The 20,576-nt window shown below is 27.5% G+C and overlaps 3 protein-coding genes across 3 annotated transcripts; all 3 read left to right on the top strand.

Moving 5' to 3' along the window:
• Positions 1-4,605: 4,605 nt before the first annotated feature.
• Phum_PHUM055090 (uncharacterized protein) lies at positions 4,606-6,068 on the top strand (the record flags this gene model as incomplete). The annotated part of the gene is made up of 2 exons (XM_002423336.1): positions 4,606-4,735; positions 4,984-6,068. The coding sequence occupies 2 exons, from the start codon at positions 4,606-4,608 to the stop codon at positions 6,066-6,068; spliced, it is 1,215 nt and encodes a 404-aa protein (XP_002423381.1).
• Positions 6,069-7,116: 1,048 nt separating this feature from the next.
• Phum_PHUM055080 (transient receptor potential protein, putative) lies at positions 7,117-13,013 on the top strand (the record flags this gene model as incomplete). Its single annotated transcript, XM_002423335.1, has 17 exons — positions 7,117-7,280; positions 7,957-8,197; positions 8,385-8,527; positions 8,648-8,849; positions 8,924-9,094; positions 9,171-9,405; positions 9,481-9,639; positions 9,705-9,850; positions 9,931-10,037; positions 10,105-10,365; positions 10,445-10,640; positions 10,720-10,881; positions 10,947-11,169; positions 11,544-11,808; positions 11,881-12,106; positions 12,363-12,580; positions 12,656-13,013. The coding sequence occupies 17 exons, from the start codon at positions 7,117-7,119 to the stop codon at positions 13,011-13,013; spliced, it is 3,477 nt and encodes a 1,158-aa protein (XP_002423380.1).
• Positions 13,014-16,445: 3,432 nt separating this feature from the next.
• Positions 16,446-18,339, top strand: Phum_PHUM055070 (uncharacterized protein; the record flags this gene model as incomplete). Its single annotated transcript, XM_002423334.1, has 4 exons — positions 16,446-16,662; positions 16,739-16,853; positions 17,144-17,390; positions 18,220-18,339. The coding sequence occupies 4 exons, from the start codon at positions 16,446-16,448 to the stop codon at positions 18,337-18,339; spliced, it is 699 nt and encodes a 232-aa protein (XP_002423379.1).
• Positions 18,340-20,576: the final 2,237 nt, after the last annotated feature.

The raw sequence follows: 20,576 nt of genomic DNA, 5'->3' as shown, positions 1-20,576 counted from the left end.
AAATAATGGTAATAATAATAATAAGTTTTTTTTTTTTAAACGAGTTATAAAAATTAATAATTTTCAGTCTTTTATTATTATTATTATTATTATTATTATTATTATTATTATTATTATTATTATTATTATTATTATTAATAATTATTAAATATAATAATTCATTTAACGCGAACGGGGGGGGGGATTTATTAAACGTAATTTTTTGTTTCGGAAAGTTTAAAATTTAAAAAAAAAAAGAAAAAAAATTAACAAAAACGACTTTGAAAACTTTATTATTATTATCAGTATCATTATCATCATCATCATCATCATTATTATTATTATTATTATTAATATTATTATTATTACGACGGTATTATTAAATAAATAAATAAGATAAAAAAAAAACGGACACGTACTTATTATTATTATTACGGTAATAATTAATTTTTTCGTTATTAAAAGATGACGACGACGACGACAAAAAAATTATCATTATTATCATCATTATTTGGACGGGGGGCGGGCGGTGGGGAAATCGTCGTTCGTTATTTAAAATTACGAATTTTGATAATGAATATATATAAACAACGTCAGTTGGTATCACGTAAATTAATAATTATCAAATCGGAAAATTTTTTTTTTTTGTGAGGGGCAGTGGGGAGAGTGATGGGGAGCGAAGGAGGGGGGGGCTTTAAGGTAAATTGAATATTGTTAATTATTTTTAATAATTCCAGCGGCAAAAAAAAACCATAATAAACTCTTGATTTAATTTGTGTTTTGGTTTTTGTATTTTTTTTTTTTGGGGGGGGCTGGAATTTTCTCTTTTTGCTGAAGTTTCAAATTTTTTTTTTTTGGGGGGAGGCTGAAATTTTGAATATGATATGAAATGGAATAACGTACGCACGTTTCTTTTTAATTGTTATTAAAAAAAAAGAAAAAAAATTATATTCCAGGTGTAAAATACGTTATGTTTGGGGAGCAGTGGGAGGAGGTGGGAGGAGGGGAGGGAGGTAAATTATGTTGCATATGACGTGGTCGGTCGGTTATTGCACATCATTAAAAAAAAAAATCATTTTTTCGTCTGCCGCCACGAACAACAACAATTAATTTTTATTTTTATTTTTTTTCTGGAAAAACGTGTATCTTTTCTTTCCCTTTCCCAAACTGACCCCTCCCTCCTCCCCCCATTTAAAAAAAAATTTTTTTTTTGCATTCATCTCCCCCTTTTTTTTTAAAAATGGCAGTTGAATATGTAAAATTTTACCGTTTAGAAAATTATCCAGCACACGTTTTTTTTTTAAAAACTTTTTTTTCCATAACTTTTCCAGTTTTTTTTTGGGAAATTTTCCTTTTTGTTTTTGGCAATTTTCTTTTCTGGCGAAAACTCCCCGCTATTTTCATGATAATTTTTTCTTTTTTTTAACTCGAAATAATAATAATAATAATAGTTATTTAATAAAGTCCGAATGTGGGGGGAAAAGAAGAAGAAACGGCGGATATTAAAAGGATAAAAATCATTGAAAAGAAAATTTTTTTTGTTACAATTCGAAAAAAAAGAAAATCTCAAAATTTATTTTCCTTAATCCCCCAACCACCCCCTCCCCCCTCGGTTAGATAATAATAATAATAATAAATTTTATTTATTTTTTCTTAAGTGAGTTTTCCAGGACGTAATTATAATTTCTTTACTCGTATTATATATATTTTCCGGTATTGTATTTCGTTAAAAATATATATTGAATTGAGAAAATATAAATTTTTTTTTTTTAATAAAAATTACCCATTTTTATTTCATCCGCCATTTTACTTACCTTTAATAAAAATTTATTTAATTAATAAATTAAAAAAAATTTTCGACAAGGATTGTTTTAACAAAAGCCCATGCAAACAAACAAACACAAGCACAACATCAATGTAAAAATTTTTTTTGTTTATCGATGATACTTTTTGAATTTTGACCACTTGCACCACCCCCACCACCATCACCATTACCGCCCCCTGCACCACCTGCACCACCGCCACATTTTATTAAACAATATATGTTAACAATTTAATTAAAATTAATTTTTTTATTTTTTATTTTTACGACGACAAAAAAATGATGAGTGTATTTATTATATTACTTTGGTAGGAAATGACGTATTATTTATTTTCATTAGAATCCTTTTCGTGTTATTATCATTATTATCACTATTATTATTATTATTATCAACGTGACGTTGTGAAAAAATAAAAATAAATTCGAAAATTGCTATAAATTACCCGAAATAAATTTATATATAAAAATTTTTTTTTTCCTATTACACCGTCGCAACAATAATTATTTTTACTTAAAAAACTTTTTTCCTTTTTTATTCGGGGAGAAGGGGAGTAGGGGGAGGTGGGGGGACGAGATGAGAATAAAAAAAATTTTCAAACTTTTGTTGTTGTCGTCGTTAATAATAATAAATTTTTTGGATATTTGCTATCTTATTCGCTAAAAGGTTTTTTTTTTGTACTCCGGACACAAAAAGACAAAAAATTATTACGATCTTTTCGGAAAATGTTTTTTCGGTTATTTGATATTATTGTAAATAAAAGAAAAGAGCTTTAACGTTTTTCACAAAAAAAAAATAATCTGGATACGACCCTGGAATAATAGTAATAATAACGATCGACTTCATTTAAAAAAAATAAAAAATTTTTATTATGAATCGTCTTCCGTACGATTTCTCAACGGTTCTCTAACCCCCCCCCCCTTTGGTTTCCTAACCCTCCCCACACCGACTTATTAACATATCGTTAAACCGGAAATGACGTATTTAAAAAATTAAAAACAAATCGATGACGTTTAATATTTATAATCAATCGATAAATTTTACAAAAAAAAAATTAACTTTTTTGATTTCTATTATTTCTATTATTATTATCATTATCATTATTATTATTATTTAACATTATTAATTAATTAATTAATTAATTATAATTAATATATATAATTTTTTTTTTCACGATCAATTTATTTATTTATTTATATATACATATAAACAATAATAATATAAAAAAATTTTTTTTTTTTGTGTTTTGTTTTAAAGAAACGTAACTTACGATGAATAAGAATGGTAAAGAAATGTCGTTTAAGACAAAGATAGAAAATAAATATGTGCGTGTGTGTGTGTGTGTGTGTGTAGAAAAAAGAGAGAGAGAAAAAATAGAAACAAACGAATGATTTTACATACCTCTTCCAAATATTTGAAATATAATAATAATAATTAATATATAATTAATGATAAAATGAAAAATTCGATTGTCTCTTGTATTATTATTATCACTATAGTTAACCGTATTATTATTGTTATTGCTATTATTATTATTATTATTATTATCGTTAGTCTGAACAGGGACCACAAAGATTTTTTTTCTTAGTCGCTGCATTCAATGCAAATGAAGGATTCAAACAATACCTTTTCCGTTCCTGTATAAGACCTAATCTACATCCGTTGTCTAAAGCTATTTGTATTTGACTCCTCGTTGCTTTTATGTTATAATTTTCCTGTAAGCACCTCCTTATTTTTTCCGGCGTGGCGGATTTGAAATTTTCCGATGCGACTAATATATCCGGTAATAATTCGTTTATCGTTTCTTCTTCGCTATCATCATCGTATGTTGAATGTTTACGTTTTCTATTGGCCATTTTTTTTTTTTTTTTTATTTATATATATATATATATATTTTTTTTTTAAATTTTATTTTAAATTTTAATTTAATTTAAATTTAAATTTTAACTTTTATTTTTTTTTTATTTTTTTTTTTTTTGTCACACTTGAAAATTTCGATGATTTAAAAATCCTTTTTTTTTTTTTTCGAAAATTGTTGTTGTTGTTGTTGTTGTTAATAAATACAAATATGACCGAATACACAAAAAAAAATGTTAAAAACAAAACAGAGTGGTGGGAGGGAGGGAAACGGGGGAGGGGAGGAGGAGAGGCGGGAAGAGGAGGAGGAGGAGGAGAAAACAAAGGAAAAAAATTGTAAACATCATTATCATCATCATCATATGTTTTAAACAAGTTTTTCTTTTTTTTTTTTTTCCCTTCATAATTATTATTATTATTATTTTTTCGAATTTAAATTATGGAAAATAAGAATATGGAAATTTAGAATTATTTATTTTACACGTGGAATTATTTAAATAATAATAATAATTATAATAATTTTATTACGAATTTTTTTTTAAACGTTAAAAACGAAAAAAAAATTTTTTTTGCAACAAATTGACTCGCTGTTGTTGTTTATTATTTATTATTATTATTATTATTATTATTATTATTATCATCATCATCATCATCATCGCAAACGTCAGAAATTTTATTTTTTTATTAAATTATCTGTTGTAAATTTTTTTTTTTTTTACCACCGCCGCCATATTTCCTAAAACGTCAGTTAAAAAATTTTTCCACACTTACACACTCACTCTATTCCCCAAATTTATTATCTTGTAACTTTTTTTTTATTAAAAAAGGAAAAAAGGAAAAAGGAAAAACTTTTTTTTTTCCCGTGAAAACAGGAAATTGGAAAAAAAAGTGGGAGCCTTAATAATAATAATAATGATAATTTTATTTTATTTTGACAGGTAAAATTAGAATGAATAAAATATTAATAATTTTACTTCTGGTTATAACTTTACATCGATCACAAAGTCATGCCATATATGCCATTTCCGGTTTGAAAAATTCAGATAACGGAAATTCTAAAAGGTTTCAATCGTCGGAAGGTAATTATTAATTTTATTACCCTTGTGACAAAAGGTCATCGTGAGGTCAGGTTTTGTTGGTGACCGAATCGCCTTTTTAACTTTTTACAAAGTCCCCCCCCTTTTCCTCCCCTTTTCTCCCCTTCATCGTGTCACCCCCTGGTGATTTTTATTATTAAATAAAAAGTTTGAAACTTCGGAAAATTTTTTTTTTAAAAATTAAATTAATAATAATAATAATAATAACGAAATAAATTTTTTTCTATTAGAATTTGATGGTCCTTTGGAATTTTATACGAAACCGAACGGAGACAACAATAATGAAAAATACACTCGGATATTGATTAATAAAAGAACCGGAAATGACGTACTCACGAGAAGAAGCATATTAGATAAAAATTTTATGAGATTTGGAAGAAATGCTGGAAGAAGTGGGGGACCCTCGGAAATGGAACAAGAATCGAACATGAAAGATTTTTCCAGGTTTAACAGAGGGATGAAAGATAGTTTTATAAGGTTCGGTAGAGGAACTCAGGATAGTTTTATAAGATTTGGAAAATCAATTAAAAAATTGGAAATGTATCCGTTCGACGAATCGAATTCAAATTTAAATGATGATAATAATAATTATTTACGTAGTGGAAAAAGCGCGCGAGAAAGTTTTATACGTTTTGGAAAAAGGGATTCAAATTTTATGAGATTCGGACGTGGAAAATTAAAAAAAAAATTATTAAAATGTAATAAAAAATTTGGAAAATATCATCGGGATTGTTATTATTTGTCGTTCGAAACTGGAATCGGAAAATCCGATCGTTTTCCAGATCCTTTCGAAAGATTTGGAGAATTTAGACCGCCGGATAATAATAATAATAATAATTTATTAATCATGTCGTCGCCATTTTTTCCCGATTACGAATCGAATGAAAAAAACGAGTCGATTTCAAAATTGAAAAACGATGATCAATTTTCTCCAGTCGATGATGATGATGTTAAGGAATACTATCACGATGATGATGATAATAATAATAACATCATGAGAATGAAAAGGAAAACATTGAATGGTGGAAATAATAATAATATTAATAACACGAATAAAAAAAATCATGATGATAGAATCGTTGTTGATGAGAAATTGGATGGGAAAATGAAAAAAAAAAGAGAAGACGACGACGATTGGAAAATTCCAGAGGATGACGTCATCATTTCTCCAAATTATTATTTTAAAAAATACCCGGAATATTTTCCGAAAAAATTTTCACGGATTCATAATTTGAAATATTTAACGGATTTTGGAAACGTGAAATTTCACAACAAGTTAACTCCGCCATTTTTTCCAGTTTCGACAAATTTTTAACGTGGAAAAATTTCCCGCAGGGAAAGGGAAGGAGGAGAAGGGGGTGAGGAAGAGGGAAGGGAAAGGGGAGGGGAAGAAAAGGGTGAAAAAAAAATTGTTTGTATGTAAACATCGAAATATATTTATTTAACAAAAATTTATGTATTATTAAATTTAATAAATTATAAAAATAAATATTATTTATTATTATTATTATTATTATTATTACTATTTATCCTTCTTTCGAAATCTTTATCGTGATAATAATAATAATAATAATAATTACGTATTATTACGCAGGTAAGTTGTAAATACGGTTTATAAATTGTCTACGACGAAATATAATATTTTTATTAAAAATAATGGTTTTAACACCTTTCGTTCGAACAAACAAGCAAACAAACAAACAAAGGCAAACAAACACGTAAAAGGGAAATTTTTTTTAAAGGAAGGAAGTCGCGTGGGGAAGGAGTTTACATTAACTACGACATTTCATTCACGTCCCGAAAATATATTAAAAAAAAAAAAAAAAATTCAACGACTTTGAAAGGAAACCTTTGAAATTTTTTAAAAACCTAAACCAAGGACGAATTTTCCCCCTACCCCCTCCCTATTCCCTCCCTTCCCATTTACCCTTTCGATTAATTATTATCATTATTATAAAATTTCGTTGAGGGATCGACATTTATCGTCGTTTCCGGTTTTTCTCCCTTTAAATTACAAAAAAATTTTAATTTATTTATAAGGGGATGTTAAAAAATAATAATAATATTTTTTTAGTAATAGAAAAAAAAATTGGATGTAAATGTTCGGTGGGGAGGGGGGCGGAGGGAATTTTTGGGAAACCCCTCGTTAATAAAAAACCTTTAATGAGCTTAAAGACTTTTTTTTTTTTTGTAAAGTTGTTGCTAAATTTTAACAATTTTAATAAATTATTTAGTCGTTCGGACATTTTTTTTTTAACTTGTTCTTCCGTTTTTTTTTTTGGCGAAGAATTATTACATCGAACGTGTTATTAATTAATAATTAATAATTAAATAATAATAATAATTTTTTTTGTAAAACGAAAATGAAAGTGACGGAATCAAGAGAAGAACTTTTTAAGAAATCCATCGAAGATCTCGAAGATTCTTGCGATTATAACTTATCCGCATTAGCAGAAACATTTTTAACACCGACAGAAAAAAAATTTTTATTATGTGCCGAAAAAGGAGATATACCAACTTTGAGAAGGTTTGTATCATTCAACCTTAGAATAAATTCTAGAATGTTCTAGAATATCAATCCGTTATCAATTACCAAAAAAAATTTTAAATTTATTTTAATTATTTATTTCACATAATATACACTAAAAAATAATCTTAACCCTTACAAAATTTATATACTCGAGTCGTAATTTAAAAAAAAAAAATGACGTCATATCCGTGACGTCTTAAATTTATATAAATGACTACAAATAAGATTACGTCTAACCGAAAAGAATTCACCAAAGAATTATTCTTTAAAAATAAAAAAAATAAAAACTTTTCCTCAAAAAAAAATTTTTTTTTTTTTAAATTCAAAAAAACTGGAATTTTTTCCCATAAGTTAAACATAAGTAGTAAAATGAAGAAAAGTAAGTGATGATGATGATGATGATGATATTTTTAACGTAGGCATTTCTTATTATTCTCTGGAGTATATACAGAAAAAGAAAAAAATGAAAAAAAGAAAACCGGAAAAATATATCACGGATTACCCTACCTCCCCTTCTACCTCCTCCGCCTCCTCGTCATCCGCCTTCGCGTCAGCCGAGAAAATTCTGAAAGTGTTTGTTTTTTTTTTTCACAATGGGAATTATTATTATTATTTTATAATAATAATTTTGGATTTTTCCGTAAAAGTATATAATTTTAATTTATATGTTTAGCTTATTGATACAATTCGAAGATCGACCCGATGAACTTAACATTAATTGCACGGATTCGTTAAGAAGGTCAGCTTTGGTGACCGCCATTGAAAATGAAAATATGGATTTGATAAAATTTTTATTGAAATCAAACATAAAAGTTAAAGATGCACTTCTTCATGCTATCAAAGAAGAATTCGTCGAAGCCGTAGAAGTTTTATTAGAATGGGAAGAAAAAATACACGTTGATGGAGAACCATACGTAAGTTGTTCCGGATCGACGCCATTTTAACGTAATAGCGAAGGACGACGTTTAACCTTTTTTATTAAAACCGGAACCGGAACGTCGTTTTTCTTCCACGTCCAAACAACTCCCTAATATATAAAAAATTTTCCAAAGGATGTTGTAATTTTACTTTTATTACTTTTTTTTTTGTGGTATCACACAGAGTTGGGAAGCAGTCGATTCTGCATCGGCAACTTTCACACCAGATATCACACCTCTTATTTTGGCAGCTCATACTAATAATTATGAAATATTAAAAATATTACTCGACAGGGGTGCCACATTACCAAGACCGCATAACGTGAGGTAAGACGAAAGTGTGGCAAAAAAATTACCTATTGTCACGTGATTTACTCTTTCCCCCCGCCATGCCACACCGTGGGAAATTATTTTTCCTAAAATTTTGACGTCATATTTTCCATCCAGGTGCGGATGCGATGAATGTCTTGCATCTTCCGAAGCAGATTCGCTCAGGCATTCGCAAGCTAGGATCAATGCATACAAAGCATTAAGTTCATCATCTTTGATATCATTATCGTCACGTGATCCATTACTAACAGCTTTCGAATTGTCGTGGGAATTGAAAAATTTGAGTTATTGCGAAGCTGAATATCGATCGGAGTATAATGTTAATATCAGTCGTTACGACAACAAACGACAAACGACAACAAACGAAATTAAAAAGAAAATTTTTTTTAACAGGAAATGAGACAAGCTACTCAAGATTTTGCAACAGCTCTTTTAGACCATGCAAGAACATCAGGCGAATTGGAAGTCATGTTAAATTATAATCCAAACGGTGATATTTGGGAACCTGGAGAAAGACACACGCTGGAAAGATTAAAATTGGCCATTAAATACAAACAGAAAAAGGTTTTACTTTACTTTTTTTTTTTTTTTTATACAAAATTTATCACCAGGAAAATTTTTATTTGTTTTTCTTTTGTAGTTTGTTGCTCATCCGAACGTTCAACAACTTTTAGCATCGATATGGTACGATGGTTTACCAGGTTTCCGTAGGAAAAGTACAGTGAGACAAATAACTGACGTTCTCAAGTTGGCTTGCCTGTTTCCCTTTTACAGTTGCATTTATATGATAGCACCAAATTCTAAAATGGGTCTCTTCGTTAAAAAACCTTTCGTTAAATTTATTTTTCATTCATCATCTTATGCATTCTTTCTACGTAAGTCCTCCTCCCCTCTACCTTAGTCCTGTACCAAGAAAAAAAGAAATTATTTAACGCCATTTTGTTATACAGTCTTGTTAGGTTTGGCTTCTCAGAGAGCAGAAAACACATTTTTAGAATTGTTAGCCATGGAAATCGAATGGTTACATGACGTATTAGCCGAATGGAAAAGAAAAGAAAGAGGATCGTGGCCTGGAGTGGTCGAAAGTGCTCTTTATCTTTACATTATAAGTAAGTACCTGATCGTGTACAACCGACAAACACTCGAATCATGCACGAACCTTCTTCTCGTTTAGGTTTAATATATAGCGAAGTGAGAGCACTTTGGACAAACGGTTTAAAAGAATACATGGCGGATTTGTGGAACATTGTAGATTTCATAACAAATTGTTTTTATCTCGTTTGGATTGGTTTGAGATTTACCGCCATTTATATCGTCATGGTGAGATTTGATTTGTTCAAATTTACTTTTTATTATAATAATAATAATAATAATAATTGTTTTGTTTAAACGATGCTTAGAGAGAATCGAATTTAGGACTCGATCCGTATATACCCCGAGAACAGTGGCATCCGTTTGATCCGATGTTGTTATCAGAAGGTGCATTTGCCGGTGGAATGATATTAAGGTACCTTAAACCTTTTTTTTTTTTTTAAATTGTAGGAAATAGTTTTAATTATTATTTATTTTTCCAGTTTTTTAAAATTGGTACACGTGTTCAGTGTGAATCCTCATCTCGGGCCGCTACAAATATCACTCGGAAGAATGATAATAGACATATTGAAATTTTTTTTTATATACATGTTGGTACTCGTGGCTTTCGGTTGTGGTATTAATCAATTACTATGGTATTATTCGAATTTGGAAAAGGTTAAATGTTTCGGAGAGGATGGAACGCTGGAACCTGATTTCGATAATAATGAAAAAGCTTGTACAGTTTGGAGAAGATTCGCAAAGTAAAATTTTCTTTTTTTAGAGTAAATTTTCCAAAACGATTTTCTTTTTCCTAAAATTTTTGTTTGTTTGTTTGTTTAGCCTTTTCGAAACATCTCAATCGTTATTTTGGGCATCTTTCGGTTTGGTTGATTTAACATCATTCGATTTAGTCGGTATAAATAGTTTTACGAGATTTTGGAGTCTTTTACTTTTCGGTTGTTATTCCGTCATCAACATAATTGTTCTTTTAAACATGTTGATTGCCATGATGTCAAATTCATATCAAATCATATCGGTTTGTCATGATCGAATAAAACGGTGGGGGGGGGAAGAAAGAATAATAATAATAATTTTGCGGTATTTTAATTTTTCAGGAAAGATCCGATATCGAATGGAAATTTGCTAGGAGTCATTTATGGATGAGTTATTTCGATGATGGGGACACACTACCGCCGCCATTTAATTTACTACCGACAATGAAAACATTATTAAGAATATTTAAAACGGAAAAAAATCTCACAGCGGATTCTTTTAAGGTATTGTCGACTGATTTTTTTTTCTTTTGACGACAACAACAGCAAAATCTCTCTTTAATCTATAGGTCAAATCGATGGACAAAGCTCGAAAACGTCACGAATTGGTTATGAACAATTTAATTGCACGATACGTAACGGCTGAACAACGAAAGAGATGCGATTATGGTATAACGGAAGATGACGTCATAGAAATAAGACAGGATATATCGTCTTTAAGATATGAATTAGTACATATATTAAGAGCGAACGGAATGAAAACGCCGGAAATGAATCCGGATCAAAATTTAGGTTAAATTTTTTTTCTCTCTCTTTTTCCCTTCCCCTCCCCCTCTTTCCCCCCTTTTCCCCAACGAAATTAATTGTTATTAATATTTACTCTCAACCTCGCACAACAAAAAGAAGATTTTATTATTGAATACGAAAAGAGAAAAAAAAAAAAAAAAACGTGACACCAAGTTCAAACTTTTATCTTTTTCTTTTTTTTTGCCGTAATTATTATTATTATTATTAATTTAGTTATGTAATTTTTTTATACGTCATCGTAATGATCCGTTCAAAGCTTTATTTATCCCATTTTTTTTTTAAAATGTTTAATTAATAATAATAATAATAATTATTACCGACGACATAACTAATTTCTATCCGGTTTTTGTCTTTTTTAGTGACCAAAAAGGGAAAAATAATGGAAAGACGGTTGGAGAAAGATTTTAGAATTGGAATTGTCGAAGGAATAATTCATGAATTTTTATCATCCGATAAAGATTCGTTAGACATATTTGGTAAAATAGCAAAAGTATTTAATAGAAAACGAAACAAATCTAAAAAACAAGATTGGAATACCATAGTCCGAAAATCGAGTTATCAGAAAAATTTAATCGGATCCTCGGAAGAAAGAAGAGAAAGATTGGCCAAACAAAGCGTTCGAAGGTTTATTATTATTATCATTATGTACATGTCAGTTGGTGTAAAAGAGAAAAAAATACAAATAAATATTTTCAGGTACATCATCGAAAAACTTTCAAGTTCCGAAGCTTTGGATCCTGAAAAACTTGTCCAATATAATCCTCAACTTTTACAAATGGCTCCGGCTGCTCGTATTGCTTACACGAAATTTAGCAGAATTAAAATAACTCGAGAATTTGCAGAACAAGAAAAAATAATCAACGAAGAAATTGAAGAAGAAAAACATGCGGAAGAATTGGTAAAATTAACACATTCTTCGACGGTAGGTAAAGTTTTCAATCGCGTTACAAATTTTTTATATATATTGTCAGGCAAAAGCAGAAGCTAAAAAAAAAGAAGAAGAAAGGAAAAGAGAAGAAGAAGAAAAGAAGAAAAAAGAAGAAGAAGAAGAAGGAAAGAAAGAAGAAGAAGAAGGAAAGAAAGAAGAAGAAGAGAAGAAAGAAGAAGAAGAGAAGAAAGAAGAAGAAGAGAAGAAAGAAGAAGAGAAGAAAGAAGAAGAGAAGAAAGAAGAAGAGGAGGAAAGAAAGAAAGACGAAGAACAACCACCAAATGATACTACAGACTTTTCCATAGTCAGACCGAGACCACAATCCCGCTCAAATTCAAAACTAATGAAACTAATAAGTATACCATCAAAAGAAGGTACAGAAACGAAAGATTGCATAATTAAAATGTCAGAAGAAGATGAAAATGAAACGATCGTAACGGTCGAAAACGAAATCAAACAAGAAAAAAAGTAGGGTATCGATTACCACCCCCTCCCACCCAGAAGAAGAAAAAAACAAAAAAAAAAATCAATCGTTTGTTTCAGAACGTCATCGATTTCCATACAATCACCGCCATCTTTAAATGACGTAATACCAACGGTGGTATCAATCGAAAGTCCGTTGAAAGATGTTAAAAAATTCGAACCCGTCGCCGCCATAATTCGTCAAATGTCGATCAAATCTATTACTACTTCGCCGGTTCAAAAATCACCGCCGACGGATGAAATGACACCGCCGACACCGCCGATTCCCATAATTAAAAAACCGGAAATGAAAACTGATGAAAATGAGGAAAACAACAAGTTTACAAGTCTCGATATTAAGGGCAGTAGGTCACCGCTCGCTGATTCATCACGCGGACGATCCAAAGTCACTGGAGAAATCATTTCCGGTTGGCTTTAAAAAAAATTATTATTAGCGAAAGCCCTCTCTATTTTTTTGTTTAATTAATAATAATAATAATAATAATAATAATAATAATAATAATAGTAATAATAATAATAATAATAGTAATAATAATAATAATAAAATTATTTTTTTTATTCTAATTCAGGGTCGAAAAAAAAATGAAACGAGTGGGAAAATTTGCAATGTTAGTAAATTGAGACACAGACAGACATTTTTTTTTTTTTTGCGTATGAAATATGAAGTGTTTGACAATAAAATTTTCTAGACCAAACAAATAAACAAACAAACAAACAACCGTACAAACAAATTCTAAAAATAGAATTTTTTTTATAAATAATTTCGAAATTTTTTTTTTTTTTTTTAAATTATTTAACGAACGGGATGAGTAAAAGGTTTGCAATACAATAAATAAATAATTTGACCGCCGCCATTTTGTTTTATTTATTTACCGTTAACGGATGCCGAATCAGCATCATTGACGACATTAATAATAATTTATTATATAGATCATCGCTCTTAAATTTTTTTTTTTTTACAATGTTTAGCCTGTCGTAGGTGCAAAGTGCAATATTGATAATAAAAAAGAAGATTTTTTTTTTTTTTTATAACGGCCCATTTTTTAAAAATAAATATTTTATCTATTGTTTTGACGGATTCTTGTTAAATTGTTTTGATATATATATACAAACACGTCGGAAGTTCTTTCCAGAACGTTGTTCTTTTGAAAAAAATTTTTTTTTCCTCCCAAATAAGAAAATTTCTGTCGGTTTTTCCTTTCCTCTCCATAGAAGTTTAACCAGACGCCATTTTTGTTTTTTTCTTTTCAAACGTACGACGACCGGAGGGTTTTCTTTATTTACTACCTGTACGATATTTGTCGGATTTTAAAAAATTTGATGACGTCATCAATCAATCGATAACGATTGGAAGAAAAGAATTTGTTTTTATTGTATAAATAAAATATTAGAATTAAAATGATACGTAACGTGTGAAAGGAAGAGTTTTGATAAAAAAAAAAAAAAAATTTTATTAACTTATGGTTAGAAAATAAATCAGTCGTCTTTGAATCGTTGTGCAGTTCTCTGTATAGAAAATTCAAAGTGTCTCCACTTTTTTTTTCTTTTTTTTTTTTTTTAAAAAAAGTGTAATAATAATAATAATAATAAAAGGAAAAAAGGAAAATTTTATATTTTTCATGTGGATAATTTCAATTTGTTTTCATGGTAATTTTCTTTTTTTTGATTTTATTTTATTTTCGCAAATTTTTTTTACACTCTTCTCTTTTCGTTTTTTTTTTTTTTGCGGTCTCCCCAATTAAATTTATTTTTTTTTAACGTGGTTTAATGAAAGGGGAATTATTTTTCAAACGTGTGCGGGGGGAGGGAGAAAAAAGGGAGACAAGAAAATTCGATTCAATTTTATTTAATTATTAATTGTTAAGGTTATCAACGTAAAAACTAACCGAATAAATTTAGATACGCGTATAAGCCAAGGTTTTAACGTATATAAAACCATCGGAAATTCCTCGTTTTATTATCATCATTATCATCATCATTATTATTACTATTAAAACCCGAAATTTTTCCGGCGAAATAAAAAAAATTTAAAACGTGGGGAGAGATTTTTTTTCTTTTTTATTTTTCTACATTAAATTTTATAACATTAATAAAAACCGGTAGTTTAAAGGTTTATGCCAAATAATAATAATAATAATAATAATTATAATTATAATAATAATAATAGTAATAATAATAATAATGATGATGATGATGAGATTTCAAAGAGTTTTATGGGGAAAAAAGAAAAATTTATTCATTTTTATTTTTAAACTTTTTTTTTTTTTAAATAAAAGTCCGAATCGAATTTAAAAAAAGGTACGAAAAATGGGGAGATGAGGGGGGTGAATGGGGAGGAGAATAAGGGAAGAAGCGGGAGGAAAAAGGGGGGAGAAGGGGGGAACAAGAGAAAATTTTAAAAAAAAATTAATAAATAAAATGTATTCGAACGAGAATTTTTTTATTTTTAATTTATTATTAGACAATTTTTTTAACGACAGCAAATTTAAACCGACAGCAAATCATATTATTATTATTATTATTATTATTATTATTATTACGACATTTATACAATTAATGTAAAACAGAAAAATATATAAAAATTAAATATTTATATTTATACTAAATTTTTATTCGTCGAACGATTTTGATTTTATTTATTTATTAGTTAAATAAATTTTTATTACGTAATTTTTATGACGTCACGAAATAAATTTTTTTGTTTCTTTAATTTTATTATCTTTAATTTTGCTGTCGTTTAAAACAAAAAAAAATTTATTTAAATAAAATACCGACAGGATTATTATTATTCGCGTAATTCAATCCTTTGTACCGCCATTTTTTATAAACCTCGTAAAATTTTTTTTTTACTTTAACGATTATTTAACGCGATTAAATTTCAATATGAAACAACCAAAACAACAACAACAACAACAATAATAATAAATAAATAAATAACATTGATTTGTAAACAAATTAACGATCGATAGCAAATGATCGAACTTTCTGGAAATTATAAACAATCGTCTCAACATTAACAAACAACCAAACAAATTCTCAAAAGGTTTTTCGATTAAATTAAAATTTTATGTATTTAATAATAAATCGATTGTTGTTTGTTTTCAATTAACAAAATTTCTTTTTTTTTTTGTTAAAACTTGTTTAAAATTTTATTGTGTGATATTTCGGGGGGCGGAGGGGGAAGGGAGTGGGGGCCTTTTTCAAAACAATCGAGAGGAAAAAAAATTTTGTTTTAAATTGAAATTAAAAATTTTTGTTTTTTTTTTTTTTTTTTTTTTTTGTGTTAAATATGGACGACTTAAATTCTTTTAATGAAAAAAAAAAAATTTGTACTTCGAACTCAGACATGAAAAATGTTAATAATAATAAAATATTTATCGATAATTATCGATATATCGAAACGTAGGCAATCGAAAACAATGGTGACGGTGAAAACCTGGTTTACTTTTTTTACTCAACCCAACCCAATTTTAATTTTTTTTTTCGCGAATTATTATTTTATTATTATTATTATTATTATTATTATTATCATTATTATTAATAGTTTATATCGTAGGTAAATGTTATCGATTATTATTAATTTGCGGGTATCGATCGTTTGATGTTCGATTTATAAAAAAAAAAAAATTATGTACAAAATGAATTAGAAAAAAATCACGTAAGTTTTTTTTTTTTTTTTGTTTTTATTTTTAATTTTTTTCGGTTAAACCTAAGGTTCGGGATCGTTTCAGGTATGGGAAATAAATTTCTTATCAGTGATAAAATGATTGTAGATTTTAAAATGTTTTGTTTTAATTACAAAAATTATTTTTACGTGTTTGTCTGAAGTCAACGTTTTTGTTTTAGTAGCATGCAAGTCAAAACATCAACAGTCGCGAGGGTGCTAATCGCATTGTACCTAACGACAGAAACATTATGTCATTACATACCTGATGATAATAAAATAAAAGAAACGAATAAAAAAAATGAAACGAACTCGCAAAGGGATAAAATTCAAATATGTGGAAACGCATTGACGACCATGATAGTTGAAGCATGCGATGGTATCGTGGGATCTCCTGATTTAGGTACGTACCATTATTTTACACACACACACAGCCAATTTATATCCTTTTTAAACAAAAAAATTATGTTTTTTTTCAGGTCATGTAAGTAGAGGAAGTGTACAAGCAAGAATAACAGAAGACTGTTGCGATCGAGAATGTCCTTTAGATTATCTACAAAATTTTTGTGGACACACTCCATTGTTCACGAGCAAGTAAGTTTATTGATTACTTTTAAAAATTTTCCGACATTTTCCATCGAGGGTTAGATTTTCTTTTTTTGAAAAAATTACGACAGAATTGTTTTATCATTCAGGTTAAGCATGTTGAAAACGTGAACAAGAACCTTGAACCACGGAGCTGTTAAAATTTGCCAGGCTAGCTAGCCAGCCATGCCATCAGGCTATTATTCCTCAGCATTTCTCACGATAACCCATTGTCATTTGTCGTTAATAATAATAATAATAAATAAAATGACAATAAATTTATTTTTTGCTGATTTTAGAAAGACGGTCCGTGGAAGACTTTTAAATAAATTAAATACTAGAAATCGTATAGCTAAAGGTGAAAATGGTAACGATGGAGGAAAAAATGATAAGAAAAATACACAAATTGAGGTTAGAAATAATCAAATTGATTATAGAAAATTAATGGATGTTGGGAATAACATATTGGAATCTTCTTACGAAAGATATAAAAAAAAAGCTCATATTTTTGGGTATACATTGATAAAAAAAAATTTAAATCCTTGGGTTTGTATGCATTTTATGCTTATTAATTATATTTTTTAAATTTCTATGTTGTCAAAGTCTCAACTAACAAGGATTTAATTTGGGTTCATTTATTAACCTGATGATGATGATGATGATGGCAATGGCGATGGTGGTGGTGATGGTGATGGTGATGGTGGTTGATATACGTCAAACAAACAAGGAAAAAACTTATAATCTCACAACTATTATTATTTAAAACAAAATTCAGCAAAATATTTATCAAATGATAACTCATTGTCCTTTTAACATTCATTTTATGTTGACAACAGTGAGAGTAATTTAAAATTACCCAAACATTTGATGACGTTAGGTCTGCAATTCAATTTTTTTTTTATTAATATGAGGCTTTTTGATAAATAATAACCTTAGATTTTATTTTTAACATATAGTAATATTTTTTTTTTCATTCGACGACTTATTATTAAATAAATTTATCGATTTTTAAAACCCTTTTATTAACCCTGAATTTTTTTCAAAATGATTCCCTGTAAAAAATTAACTTGTAAAAATGTAACCAAAATAATAATAAACTAACAAAAATATATATTATTATTAATTTATGGAATCTATTAACTTAATAATTTATTATCCTTTAATTAATTAACATCTTAATAATAATAATATATTAATTGTATTTTTGTAAATTGCTTATAATTAACAACAGAGCATTAATTTTTTTTTTTTTAATGAAAAGTTATTAATTGTAAATTTAAAGGAATACAAATGTACATAATTTATGTATGAGTGTTGTTAATATTTAAAAAAAAAAAAAAAAAAAAAAAAGAAAATTTAATCATTGTAATTACAGAAACAAAATAAAATCAATAAAACGTGGCCATCTCTACAAATAGGAACGATATCACCAGAAATAGATAAATTTGGAGGGCAACCAATTGTCATGATTAAAAAAAATAAACATTCTTCTTGAAATTTTTCTATCAAATGAGAGAGAAAACAATGTTTTGTTTTGAGAGAGAGAAAGAGAGAGAAAAGAAAATTTATAAGACTGCTCATGATTGTAAAAATATATTAAGGGATGAATAAATTTATTTTAAAAAAAAGAATTATTTTGGTGTAAGATAGCCATTTATATATGTAGGTGACTTAATTTTTTTAGTAAAAAATTTAAATGAAAACCGAATTTAATAAATTATCATACAATTTATACAATTATGACTGATTTTCGGAGTTAAGTAAACCAAATATATAATATTTAAAAACGTTTAATAAAAGCCAAAATATTTTTTTTTTCAAAACATATATATTGAAGAACTCGTTTAAATTTTTAGATAAAATGGCGTACCATCAATCGATCAGGATTGATTATTATTTGGTTTACTTTTAAAACCGAAATTATTTGTAGAGATCTCAAAAATTATGCGTTTTTTTTTTTTTTTTTACATACTAGATAGATTATTTTGATTTTATGTTTTTTTTTGTTTTCGTGTTATAAATTTTTTAATGTCAACTCGTTCGTTCGTTCGTTAGTTAACTCATCCTTTTTATTATTATTATTTCTTGCCAATGTAATTTTAAAATAAATTAAATTAAATTTTATAATAAAAAAAAATCTTTTTAAAATGACTGAAAACAACAGAAAAAGAAAAATCTAAGAGATTAATAATAATGTTTTACGTTAGCTTTTATAAAAAATAAACGTTGTTTATTAAAAATATTTATTTTTTTGTTTATTCAATATGGCTTCCATTTTGATTTTTTTTTTTTTTTTGATTTTTTAAAATTTCTAAAGAATTATTATTATTACTTACGTTTAATAAATATATTTTTCTTTAATTCATCTTTTTAATAATAACAAATAAAGTAAAAAAGATTATTTATTAAGAATTTTAAAAGATGATTTCGATAAGTTGAGTCTATTGTTATCTTGTGTGCATTTCAAAAATATATTGGCGCGCGAACGTCCATATATATATTAAAACGTGGAAGGAGATCGGATACGTCCACGTCTCTTTGACTTAAGGTGTTTTTGATCGCAAAGTATTTGGGATGTGCCAAGCTTATTTTAATTTTTCATACAAGTTTAGAAATAAATTTATCAATATCTAGAATTTAGCCCTGTAAGTAAAAATTATTTTCTTCAATTGCTTTGCTTTTCTAAATTTTTTAAGGGATTTTTCTCGTTAGATTTTGTGTGTCGGCGTTTATTGTTTGGCTTCGTTTCTCATCCGCTTCGATACAGCGGCATGCAATTGCATATATATATTTTGCTGCAAATTTTAAATATAAAATTATTTTCCATGGGTTATTACATATATATTTATTGGATATCATCATAATGTTAAAATTTTTAAGGTTATCCTAAGAAAAAATTGTGCCTTCGTATTTTTTTTTTCCCTTTTTTTTTTTTTTTTTTTTTTAATGGAAGCCATGAAGACGCTATGTGTAAGCCTTTTTGTTAAGGTCATCATTACAGATTTAGTATTTAAAATTTTTAACGGCTTCAATTTTTTACTTGATTATTTGGAAAATTTGTAGGTGTGAGAATGTGTGTGTGTCTTTTTATTTTTGGTTTTACCTTTTATTTTGTTTTTAACGGTAATAAAAATGTCTTTTTAATATATATATATATATATATCGTGGGATCGATTAATTGTGTAATGATTGGTAATTTTTATAATTGTGTGATTTATTTTTAATTATAAAATATTTTAAAGTAACTAATATTAAAAAATTGTTGAATTTTTAAAAAAAAGGTGTATAATCTGTTAATTTTTCGTTCATTAAATTTTTAATTATGTTTGCTTTTCTAATTAATTTAGCTAATATGTGTGTATAGTTTGGAATTTTCTTTGAAATAAGTGATTTTGTTTGTTTGCTTGGTGTGTTTTAAGTACTAACAGGAACAAAAAGTTTATATTTGAGAAAATACAGACCATAATTTATCTACCAAGAGTTTATATCACATCAGTCGGTTTTAAAATTTTTGTTAATTTCTTTGAAATAAATCTGAAGCCATGTGTAAATTTGCTAGATGAATTACTTTAATTTTTTATTTTTTGTTACATGTTGCCTTACTTAGACATTTCACAGTAAAATTTTATTTTGATTTTAAGTAATAATTTTTTGTAATTTTTACTTTGCTCAATTTCCTGTGGATGTCTTTTAAATCTTCATGTGTATACACTCATATCGATTTAGTTAAAC

This window comes from Pediculus humanus, genomic scaffold (assembly GCF_000006295.1).
Source record: "Pediculus humanus corporis 1103172107403 genomic scaffold, whole genome shotgun sequence".
NCBI classification, from domain to species: domain Eukaryota; kingdom Metazoa; phylum Arthropoda; class Insecta; order Psocodea; family Pediculidae; genus Pediculus; species Pediculus humanus.
Note: the sequence above shows the minus strand (reverse complement) of the source record. Positions and strands in the feature narration are given on the sequence as shown.